Source organism: Ziziphus jujuba, chromosome 8, assembly GCF_031755915.1.
Source record: "Ziziphus jujuba cultivar Dongzao chromosome 8, ASM3175591v1".
Taxonomy (NCBI): Eukaryota; Viridiplantae; Streptophyta; class Magnoliopsida; order Rosales; family Rhamnaceae; genus Ziziphus; species Ziziphus jujuba.
Window position 1 is genome coordinate 14,161,827 of NC_083386.1, and position 12,532 is coordinate 14,174,358.

The 12,532-nt window shown below is 31.5% G+C and overlaps 1 protein-coding gene across 2 annotated transcripts; it reads left to right on the forward strand.

Moving 5' to 3' along the window:
• Positions 1-9,048: 9,048 nt before the first annotated feature.
• On the forward strand, positions 9,049-12,281 carry LOC107413674 (probable RNA-binding protein ARP1). 2 transcript variants are annotated; one of them, XM_048469534.2, is made up of 6 exons: positions 9,049-9,643; positions 9,738-9,912; positions 10,019-10,160; positions 10,291-10,333; positions 10,716-10,944; positions 11,947-12,281. In XM_048469534.2, the coding sequence occupies exons 1-6, from the start codon at positions 9,458-9,460 to the stop codon at positions 11,991-11,993; spliced, it is 822 nt and encodes a 273-aa protein (XP_048325491.2). In that variant the 5' UTR covers positions 9,049-9,457; the 3' UTR covers positions 11,994-12,281. The 2 variants fall into 2 exon arrangements, with proteins under 2 accessions (XP_048325491.2, XP_048325492.2); XM_048469535.2 differs by having other exon boundaries at positions 9,050-9,643; positions 11,927-12,281.
• Positions 12,282-12,532: the final 251 nt, after the last annotated feature.

A 12,532-nucleotide genomic window follows, 5' to 3' on the forward strand; every position in this document is an offset into this window, starting at 1 on the left:
TAATACTATATTGTATATGCAATTGTATGAATAAATATTATTTTTATATAAAACCGATCCATATGAAGTTGATGTACTGTGGTGCCAACAATCCATACCATAATGGTGTTTTATGTCATACAGTACAAATTAATGTCTTTATTGTATAACTTGTTTGTGTCATTTTGCCGATGGAAATAAACAACACGACTTATTAGGAAACAACAATTGTTGTCATGCATCTGGACAATAACATTAGCAATGATGACTTACTATCAGTGAAGAAAATATCGATGTCGATGAAAATGTTGAGGGTACGATTTTACGGAAATATTGATGGAAATGTCGATAGCGATGGAAATATCGATAAAATTACAGAAACTGTAAATTTTTAATTTAGAATATAAATTTTTATATATGAGATAACTAATATAATAAAATGATATAAAAATACAATAATTAGATTACAATAATCATAAAATACAATAAAATAATCATTCAATTATATTAAAATTTTATATATTATATAACAGAAAAACTAACAGTGTTATTTATTTATTTTTAAATAAATTAAAATCAAATTAAACACTAAGACAAAAAAATAAAAAAGATAAAAAGATGTGTATTGACATACTATAATATAAAAAGCCATGTATCATCTTTTATACAATATAATATTATCATATTATTATTTTATTTCTTTTTTTTTTTTCTTTCTTTTTCCCTTTTCCCCCATGTGGGAAGAAAGATTTCTTTCTTATCGTTTCTTCTTCTTCCTCTCTTCCCTTCATCTTCTTCCTCCATCTCTTCTTGGCCAGATCATAACCCAGATCACAACCGGCTCTTTCTTCTCGGCCGATCACACTCACATCACAACCAGGGAAACAAATTCACAACATACAAACACACAAACCAAATAGTAGCAAATCACAAACACACACACACACATACAACCAGATCAGATCTCATATTACAACCCCACACACATGTTGGCCGAGAACTCGCCGAAATTCCACCGACAACCGACGACAATTCACCGATTTCTCTACCGATTTTCCACCATATCCACCCAAAAAACGAAATCCCCATCGACATCTGCATTTCCAGTCGAAACCCATCGATTTTGGCGATATTCCTCCAGCAATCATGACGGAAGACAACCGACATTATCGGTGACTTTTCGCTGGTGTCGGCAACATTTGCTTCCCTGCTTACCATTTCATAATATTTTTCTCCAACTTTTTGTTCCAAATTTTATTTTTCAAATTGCTTCATATGTTAACTAGTTATATACCCTACGTACAAAGAGATAATAATATGATAGATTAAACTTTATTTTGGTTAAACTTTATTTTCCATTTTTAATTATTACTATTATTATTGTTGTTTATTTTTATTTTTACTTTTATCTAAGTGATGTTGAGATACTTACTAAGGAAAATTACATTCACTCACTTTATTTTCATCAAATACATGAGTTAAATGCGGCCCCTGATTTTTAACATGTTCTCACTCAACCCTCCTTAAATGTGATACTTGTTTTAAAAAAAAAAGAAAATATTTTTTTATAAATATAATATTCAAGTCTGTGAAAACCCCATTTTGTTAGTAGAATATAACATTCAAGTCTGTGAAAACCCCATTTCGTTAGTAGCATTAAAAAACTTAATAATACGATTCCATATCTCAATTTCACTTTTAATTGTTCATAATTTCTTAAAAATAGCAGTAGTTCTCTCTCTCTCTCTCTCTCTCTCTCTCTCTCTCTCTCTCTCTCTCGACATTTTTTTTTTTAGTTTTTTTGTTTAAATTTTTTTTATCAACTTTAAATTCATTACAACTTGGGAGAAGAAAATTTCATATCGATCAAGATTTGAACTCTAAGTGTGGAAGTATACTGTGACGACTTGTCCCAAAAATAAAAAAATTAAATTTAAATTTTATTTAGTTTAACTAGAATTGATTAATTGGATTGTTAGTGAGCCCTAAGTTTGATTCTTTATGGTTGATAATTTTGGTTTTGCTAGTATATCATAGTATAGAATTAATCGGCACGAGTTCGAAGATTGACAGCATGCTTAATTCTGAATTACGGTTATAAAGTTATAATTATGGAAAGTTTTCAAATATCAGTATTTCATCTGTGTCCAAACCAGTTCAGATTTTTATCTTTTAGTAGACACAAGGTCCAAATATATACCACGAGATCCATGTCCTCATTAAACAAATTGAAAAATACTTAAAAAGTTTCAAAAATCCTCCCCAAACCCATGGAACCCAAACCATTATTGTTAAGCTAGATCAACAATGTTTTGATCTGTTTTCTTATGCCAGTGACCTACAAATGCTGAATAAGGCTCTTGCCCACTAAATTTCAGACAAACCTCGAAATCCCACAATTGGTAGCCGTCGAACGTGGGGGGATCAGCCATCCAATGCTAACACTGGAGGCTTGCAGGTTTCACTAGGGTTTGACCATTTTTCGGCAATTCTAGGCCACCTCATATGCCTTTTCCCCTATTTTAGACCCCTTTTAGCTCATTCTAACCTCTGTTTTTCGAGGTTCCCCACCATTTGCAAGATTAGATGATACCTAGTTTGATTGAAATTTTAAGAAGGTTTTTTGGCCACCTGCAATAGTAATCAACCAAGGTAAGTACACCATTGTATTTTTCATCTCATGGGCTTTCTGTCAATATAAAGTTTGGAAATTTTGGATATCGTTTGATAATTTTTCCTTTTATGGGTCAATTAGTTTAATATCAAATAAATTTAAACTATTTTTGGACATGATTGAACATTCGGACAAAATTAAAGTTGAATTAGTATAAAAGTTGAATTAGTATAATTAGGGGTTAATGGGACTCAATGGAAAGTTTAATTTCAATAAATTGGCCATTGAGTGAAAAATTCCAATTTTGAGCATTGGCTAATAGAGGTAATTAGGACTCACAGCATAATTGCACTGTTCGGTGTTCAATTTTAGAAATTTTATAGTTATTAAAACTATTTTGGGATACTAGTATGCGTCCAATATTTTGGTTTAATTGTGGAACCTTAAGAATGTTTTATTATTATTTTAGCTAACAAAACTAATATTAGAGGCGATTCGACGAAGAAGCTGGTTGAAGCTGTGATATGTGAATGCACTTTATTTTTTGCAATAGTTTTGGAAATTACGTGCTTAATTATATATATTATCTTACTATTATTATTTCTAGAATTAGTTAAGTCATATGCTTTATTTCATGTTATGAAAGAATTATATTGATTTATTATATTATAGTATATTAAAAGGAATGGGTTGGTATAAATAAATTTGGGTATATGGCTATATTAATTTATATGTATATGTGGATATTTGAGAGAATATTTGATAAGATGAATATATGTGTTATTTGATAAATTATATATATATATATATATATATATATATATATATATATATTGGGTTATGAGTTATTTTTTTTTTGCTATGCCCCCGGGCACCCTTTTCCCCTCCGGTAGACTCGAACCCTGCTCATTAGACTTAGGTGGTGGTGCTCATACCAATTGAGCTACCATGCTCGTCTTATATTGAGTTATGAGTTGGATACTAGGTTGTGAATTATTGTTTATCATATTGTACTATGTTTATAGATTTGTTGAATTATGATTACCCGTACTTATTTGACCATCCCCAACTTGATCATGTATTTCCTGATGTTGGATGGGAGATCCCAGTTTACGACATCTTTGGGACACTAAAGGTTGCTTTGGCAGTTTTTCCCTTCTCCGATAGTCGATGACACAATGGGACGCTAGCTGGTATGGTTGGGCGACAGGTCATGGTAATAAATACGATACACAGGGTTATTATTGTTATACTACAATTATAGTATACGATTATTTATATTTTTAGATTCTTATAGTTATAATTCATTATTCTTAAAAATATTATTTTATTATAAGATGGTAATATTATCTGGTTTTAATTTTCCTTTCCTACTATATATGAAATTGTTATGTTATGGATAATTAAGGATTTTATGAAAACTGCTTGTTGAAATAGAGAAATTTTCAAAGAGTAAAAGTGAGGTATTAAGATAAATGATTTATAAGAATAATATTTATTTGTATAATATCGTACTGTTCATTCATTAAGTCCGTCTCACAGTTCTGTATTTTTTTTTTTTTTTTAAATGGTTTCCCCAGGCTTGATCTAATAGCTAGTGTGTATTACGTTTGGGCTTTGTTTCGTCATCATCACCTTTGTATATTACATTATTATTGCATCTTCACATTCGAAACATTTATGTTGATGATGTATTGCCTCTTTTTTTTACTTTTTTTGTGAGGCTATTTTATATTTTGTCTTATTTATCTTCAGACTCATTTACTCTTTTTTTTTAGTATACTTTGGTGGATTGACATAATATATATGATTATTTATATTTTTCTTTCTCTTGAGTTGAAATCCTTAATGGATATGATTATAATTTCAGAATTTCTATTAAAAACATTCTCAAAGTTTCTCGCTTGTTGCTTTAGCAGGGGCGCTCACATTTTTTGGCTCCTTCCCGGCCCGGAAGTTCGCTTCTGGCGACTAGCTTCTACCGCTAACGCTTGGACTTGGAAGCAAGCTACAGCTACCTTGAATCAATCAATCAATGAATGAAAAGAAACCGCTTACAGAGTGGGAGGTCCGCGCCTTTTAATGGACATTCTTAGCCGTCCTCCGAGGGTTAACACCCCTAGATCCGATCGTGAACTCTTTCAGACCCTTAGTTTCACTTGGTTGGGGCAGAGTCTTTCTTTTTGGCTGACTCCTCTTCCTGTTCTATTGATCAGAAGCATGCAGCAGCGCCACGCCGGGAAAAAAATTTGACTCCCAAGGATAGCTCCTTCGTTTGAGAGCCTTTACACGAGTTCATTGAAAAGTCATTTTCTATCCTCAAAAGACAGTTCCTCATCTCCCACATACGAGAAAAGGTCACAAATAGAGTTGAACCAAGTAACATTGCAAAGGCATAATGATAGTAGGGTCGAGATATCCCTGCCCTCCGAACCAGACGTGAAGGTCTCCCCTCATCCTGCTCTCTGCATTCACTCCCGGAAATTGAAACAAACGGGAAAACAAGAATTGTAACCTTTCGGTCTGCTGTAGTCAGCCTCATGCTGTGCCTGACTCGAGAGTCTGCCCTCTCCACGGCTTTCCCTTTTGCGGGCAGCTCCTCAAGGCTTCAAGTGCCGATCTTCGCTTGGGCCGTCTCGCGAAGATCTTCGATCCATTCTCAAATGTTAGAGAGATGCATATACTCATATCCAGGGCAACAGGGGGGTTATTAAAAAGAGAAAACCTCTATTCAGATTGGCTACTAGGGAAAAAGGCCACTATTTGAACATCAAGCTTGTGGACAAGTTGCTCCCCTTTATGATGAATAACAAGAAGAAAGGTGTAGGCTGACATCTGCCTGCCTTCCTTCATTGCTTCACTCTCCTCCGCTCTACTTCGCACTGATCTTCCTCCGCTGCTCTTGCTTCCTTCACGTACTGCCTTAGAAAGGAACAAGCAACATTGAGGCACCTACCACCTTGCATTGTCGCTCTGCTCTTTGCTCGCTGTCTGAGATATCTATCAATCGATTCGAAAATAGCACGTTCATATTGCTTTTCGTTCATTTCCGCCACGCCAACATATCCGCCATAATAAGAAGCAAAGGCGTGGTTATCTGAAATGGATTCTCTCTTTTCTAGTAGATGCCGAACCTGCTACCGGTCAAACGCGGTTGCCAGCGTCGAAGAGAGCCGTCATCGACGATAAAGTGGGAGTTCGGTGGATTGACATAATATATATGATTATTTATATTTTTCTTTCTCTTGAGTTGAAACCCTTAATGGATATGATTATAATTTCAGAATTTCTATTAAAAACAGTTATTTTTCTCATTTATTCTATTGAATTATATCCAATTTATGGGGAGGCCCTACTAAATATCGATACTGATTCAGTGGGGTTTTCTTAGACATAGCCATCTTGGATGCCTGAAAAAGTCCCAAGAGCATTCCTATCATATATTCTCAATCATTTTACCATTGGGCAAGCCTACAAATATTTGTTTGTTTAGCTAATTGAAATGGAAGTATTTTTTCTTAAAACTATTTCCTATATTATGTCAGTATGATGCTGTAAATGTCAAAATATTTTCCAAATTTATTTACCAAATGAAATCTATTAAGATATTATTAGTTAATATATCCGTGCAATCTAAATATGAAAAAATAAACCCTTAAATGGATAAATGAATTAAAATAATTAAATAATTAAATATTGCTACATCATTTTATAAACATTTTGGTAAATAAAATATTATTTTTAAATTAAACGTTTACTTTTTTTGTGAGTGATATATATAGTTTAATCACATATTTTTTGTTGAGAAAATTAATCACGTATTTGCAACCAAAAAAATATTTATATTAAATATGTTTGAATAATATTATGTCTTTTTATATAAATAAAAAAAAAAACAAATTAGATTCTTGTGAATAATATCTTTAGACAGTGTAACCTAAATTAAATAATTTAACTAATTAAAGATATCAAACATTTATTTAATCTAAGTGCATGTTTCCATTTTTAGAACTTAATTACTCAATTTATTTATTTTACTAGTGTTATTTTTCAAAATAGATTACATTGAAAATATGGGGATATCTAAGCCTTTTTCTTTTTGGGAAAAATTCTATGTCTGATTATCTCTTATTATTATGACAATATACATTTTGCTAAAAATAAATAAGGTTCACATGCAAACCCTTAAAAAAATGAAAAATAATTAATACTCACATATATATTTTTTATAAATATAATACCATATATGTTTGAAATTTAAAATCTAAACCAAAATACCCACACTTAGGAAGAAAAATAAATAACACATCAAGAATGATATTAGCCTCGTAATTGGTTACGTAAAGTCTTTGATCTCCTATTGGCTGGGTTTTAATCAATTGGATAATAAATTCTTAGCAAAAAAAAAAAAAAAAAAAAAAAAATTGCATATCGAACCATAAAATGAAAAATCTATATGTTTTCCTGTTAAAATATATTAATATAACATTTAACTAAATGGATACATTCCACAAAATATTTATGATGTGACTCTCAGCAGCAAAAATAAATAAATAAATAAAAGGAACATCGTTATTTGTTATGTGTTATTCAATAATTGGTTACATTTAAATCAATTTTAATTTTGAAAAAGATTAAATTCCTATATGAAAAAGTAAATTATCAACTAGTTAATAACTGAAAACATAAATGTGAATCCCATTTATAATAATCACCAATAATAATAAATATTATTTTTCAAAAAAAAAATTAAAGATATCTTGTTGACCTTAATTATTTATATACTACAAATAGGAAATTTTATTTTTCAAAAAAAGAAAAAGAGGAAAATTTAGGGTACCACTTTCCCCTTTTCATTTTTTATTGCTTGTTGTCCGGCTTCAATCTCGTTACTCTTCAGTCAAACATAAAACATTTGATTTTTCGTTATGTTTAATTAAAAAAATAAAAGAAAAAAAATGATATTTACATCAGGCTGTCCCTTTTTTTTTATGGCCAACAGATTTATATGGCCAAACCGGGGGCTCGCTTTGCTCAACCAATGGGCCGATTTGGCATTTTACCTGTTCTATTATAGCATCTTCAATTGAAAACCGAAAAAATATATATTCAAAAAAATAATAATAATAAGAAAAAAAACAAAAAAACAGTACCACAATACCAATATTATTTCAAATCTCAATTGCGGATGACAATGGACGGAACAGATACAGTTTTCCCACTCAAAAAAATTATTTTTTAAGATCCTATTTTGACACAAAATATATTTTTATCAATCTATTATGCTTGTAAGTATAATTTTGTTATATAGGATAAGTTATAGACTTATATTGTAAAGTGTATTTGAAATGCCAAATAAAAATAGCATTTTATATAAAAATGTTAAAATTTGATATTTGTTGGAAATAGAAGCTACAATACCAATATCAACTCTATAATTTGGCATCAACACCCTTTTTAACATTCTATTAAAGATGCATTAATAGAATACAACTCTATAATTTGGCATCAACACCCTTTTTAACAGTCTATTAAAGATACATTTAGGTGCAATATCCACCAATTCAAACATGATTATACATTCTTTCAAAAAAAAAATTAATTATATATTATATTTATAGGCTTAATCCAATGCTAAAACTCTTAAAATTATATTGCACATCGATTAGGTTTGGATGAAATCTTCCTTCCTTTTTAGATAAAAATATGTTATAATCAATGGATTATAATAAGGGGGAAAAAAAATTTGATTGTACATGAGATTAGTTATGTTAGTTTCTCGGACGACTTTAAATTTAATAATATTGACGTTTTGATATCTAAAATTATATGTATCATTATATTAATAAATATGTCAAAATGAACAAAAGAGTAAATGGAACTCAAAATTAATTATTCAAGGAAACATTGGTATTGCCACCATATATATCCAAAAGGGTATATTTTTCAATGTAGAGTTATATTTTCAACCTTAAAATCTTAGTAGTTAAGCAACATTAACATTTTTTTTCTGATAACGAATTTTATAGTTTTTTTAATCATAATTTCATAGTCCATTCTAAACAATATTTAATAAAAAATATTAATCTCTCCATATGTATATGCATAATTAACCTCCCCCCAAAAAAAAAAAAAAAACTTCGAACTAATTTTAATATCACTACTAGATTCTTATGCTTGATATACAATTACAAAAAATCACCATTATAAGAGACTCTATAAACTTAAAATCAATAAACTTAAAATCTATAAGAGACTCCATTAATAAAATTTAAAATTAGAGCATCCTAATTCCAAACGATGACAGAATTTAATAAAATTTCCTTTTTCTTATTATTTTTTTGGAAAAATGATTCATAATACAGGCAGTAAGTGTGAAAAGCGCGTGGGCCAGTGACGTACCACGAATTAAAAAAAAAAAAAAAAAACTATTAAATGCGGAGAATCCAGTGGCAAACGCTGTCTTACGAGAGAGAGAGAGAGAGAGAGAGAGAGAGTGTAGAGAAGGTGTGGTGGGTTTTGTATGTAGGATGTTGTGTATATTTTGTTGTGTAAATTGTTTGTACAGATTTTCACGTTGAGATATTCATGTATCCTCGCCATAGTCTATCTGTCGTCCTCTCTGTCTCACTGTTTTTAAGTTTTAACTCTCCACTTTTCTTATTTTTATTTTAATTATTCCACTCCATCCTTCCATTCTTCCACTCCTTCTTCCTCCTTATATAACCCTCTTCCCTCTCTCTCCCCCAAAAAAACTTCCCTTTTCTTGCTCTCTCTGTCCTCACTTTCTCTCTCTAGCTTTACAGTTTCCTAAATATATATATATAGAAGTCGATTCAGGTTATTGTAAAAAAAAAAAAAAAAATGACGATGAGCAACAATATTAACGGCCAGTTTGGAGACACCACACTCACTAAAGTCTTCGTCGGAGGTCTGGCATGGGAAACTCCGAAAGAAGCTTTGAGAGAACACTTCGAGAAGTTCGGCGAGATCTTCGAAGCCGTTATCATCTCCGATAAACTCACCGGCAGATCCAAGGGCTATGGATTCGTAAGTCCATTTTCTAATCTGCTAGGCCGTGTTGTAGAGGATTATTATTAATTTTTGCTAAATCGATTTTGTTTTATATACGTATATTATATAGGTGACTTTCAAGGAGGCTGAAGCCGCTAAGAAAGCTTGTGAAGATTCCACACCGATCATCAACGGTCGCCGAGCCAACTGTAATCTGGCTTCACTCGGTGCGCGAAGCCGTCCAAGGTCGGCTTCAAACGCCAGTAATACTAATCCTCCTCATCCTCATCCTCCCCTTCAACATGGTAGTGCTAAAATACAATGTGCCTTTTGCGGTGGTATTTTTTGGTATTTTCGTAAATACTAAGGAAATTTGAGGGTTTTAAAGTTTTGATGTTTTTGGTCCTGAAGGATCTAATGTTGGACCGAGGTCTATGTCGTCTGCACCTGCAAATCACGTGCAATGGTATTACCCAGCAACACCTGCTGCTGCTGCTGCTGCTGCTTCGCCTTTTCATCATCAGCATCATCATCAGGCCGTTCCTTTCTATGGGTACACCACCATCTCAACTTTTTTTTTTTACCGTAGATTTTCTTTCATTTTGCTTGATGCATTGTGATTTTAATAGTCCCCACCTTATGGGATCAAAAATAAATAACAATATTCCCTTTTGATTTTTCAGGTACTCCCCGACGTACATTGCCGCTGATATCAGCTACAGTCACGTATGTGAAAATTCAAAATACGGCATCGTTAAAATATTTTAAAACTTTTCACTTAGCAAAAACAGTTATATAATTATATATATATATATATATATTTTTTTTTTTTTAAACTTTTCAATAATGACGTATCAGATACTCAGTTTGGTCTTTTTTTTTATTTATTTATAATAATTTTTCCATTATTCAATAGATGTTCCGAATCTATGATTTTGATTTTTCAGTTTGTAAATGTGAACGATTTACCACTACAACCTCAGTTTCTATCTTAATTGGGAATAATTGATCTAATATGATTTTAAATATTGATTATTGAATCGATAAAGGTTGTATTTTCCTTTTCTTTTTTTAATTTTTATTATAGCGGTTTGATTTTGCTATGCAGAAGCTAAGCTACAGCGGAGGAAACTACATGAGCGGGCATTTCTCTCAAGTGTATCCAGGACAAGCTATGATGGGTGCGAACACATTGATGCCAATGTACCCTCTTTATCACTACCATCAATCACATACAATGGGCCTACCTGCTCATATGTTCCCACCAACAACAGCGGGACCCATCACCACGGTCCCAGCGATCATGTCCAAACCGGCATCTATTGCTTCAAGCACAGGTAGTTTCTAGCTATTATTTTTCTTTTTCCTTTTCTTTTTTTTTTGGTTATAATATTTATTACACACATATATGGGTAACGTAACGTGCTCAACCTAGTCAATGTCGTCTGTAATCGTCGTCAAAAGCTAAGATTCAAAAATTGGGAATCATTGTGTCACGTGAGTTTGTGATCGGCCACCTGTCCAATTTGCCAACTGTCACTTTTCACAATTCCGGCTTAGCTTCTTCTTCTTCATTTTTTTTTTAAAAATAAAGATTAATATAAAAAAGTATTAATTTGTTGCCACTTGTGGATTAAATGGTTTGGCTGTTTGTAGTGATAATGAAATCCATGCTAAAAACAACTAGCTTTGAAAGAGCAAAAATAAAAGAAATGAGTTGTTATCTTTTAATAGTTGTTTATTAAATGGAAAATTGAATTTTGGAACCTATTGTAGCTTAATATAAAAAAGATATGTCAAAAAAGAAAAAAAAAGTTAAAGCTTTGAAAGAAATTTGTCATGACCAATCTCTTTTATTGTCCATTAAATAATTTAGTGACAAAGTTATTAGTGTATTTTATTTATTTTTTTAAATATTCAAAATTTTGAATTTTTTAATAAAAAAATAAAAAACTTTACTTGAATTATTATAATTTATGCCTTCCATAGTAAGTTTTCAATCCCACGATTTGATACTTTCGAAGTAAGTTTTGTAGTTTGAATCATTCAATTAGATTGAAAGAACTATCTTTGGACTCATTAGGAGAAATATGCTGAAATGACAAATTTCAGGGTTGCCATATCTTTCAATTAGGATTTTAGTTAGACACCATAAAATTTGCCACACCGTCATGTCGTTGATTAGATTGTGTATGTATATATATATATATAAATGTATTTATATAGCATGTATGTATCAGTATTTATATGATTAAGAAAGGTAGATTGGTAGGAGAAGAGGGTAAAGTAGTGGAAATGTAAACTGATGATTACAGACAGTTTGCTTGGCTGTGGAATAGGTACAGTTGGCGCTGGTGAGAGCTTTAAAAAGGTTGGGGGAACTTAGTTGGCAAAAATAACAAAAGGAGAAGGTGGTGGGCTGCGCAGAACTACATTATTATCTGATCTGTTGTGGCTCTAAATTACTTTCCTATTTTTTTATTAAAATTCTTATTCTTCTTCTTGATTAGGTGTTTGATAAGATTCTTTCATTCTCTTTTCTCCTCTTCTTCTTCTTCTTCTTCTCTCTCTAACATCCATCTCAGCCTGAGCTGTGAACCATTATTAAAAACAACATTGATGTAATAGAAAAGGCCATGTATGTTTATTAATCTACCCACTTCTTGTTGGTTTCTTTTGGTGCTCTCATTCATCATCAACTTTGCTGCATAAAGCCTGCATCTTCTTACAACAGCATTTGCCTCTCTCTCTCTCTCTCTCTCTAATAGGCAAAAAAAGTAAAAAAATAAAAAATAAAAAAGGGGCTCTTTTGTTATATTTGTATATTGTACATCGATTAATTGTTTGTGTAAAGTGATGGTAATTTAATCAAGTAGAAATAAACCCATCTCCAAATAGTTGTTCAATTTTGCATGATGAGACTTC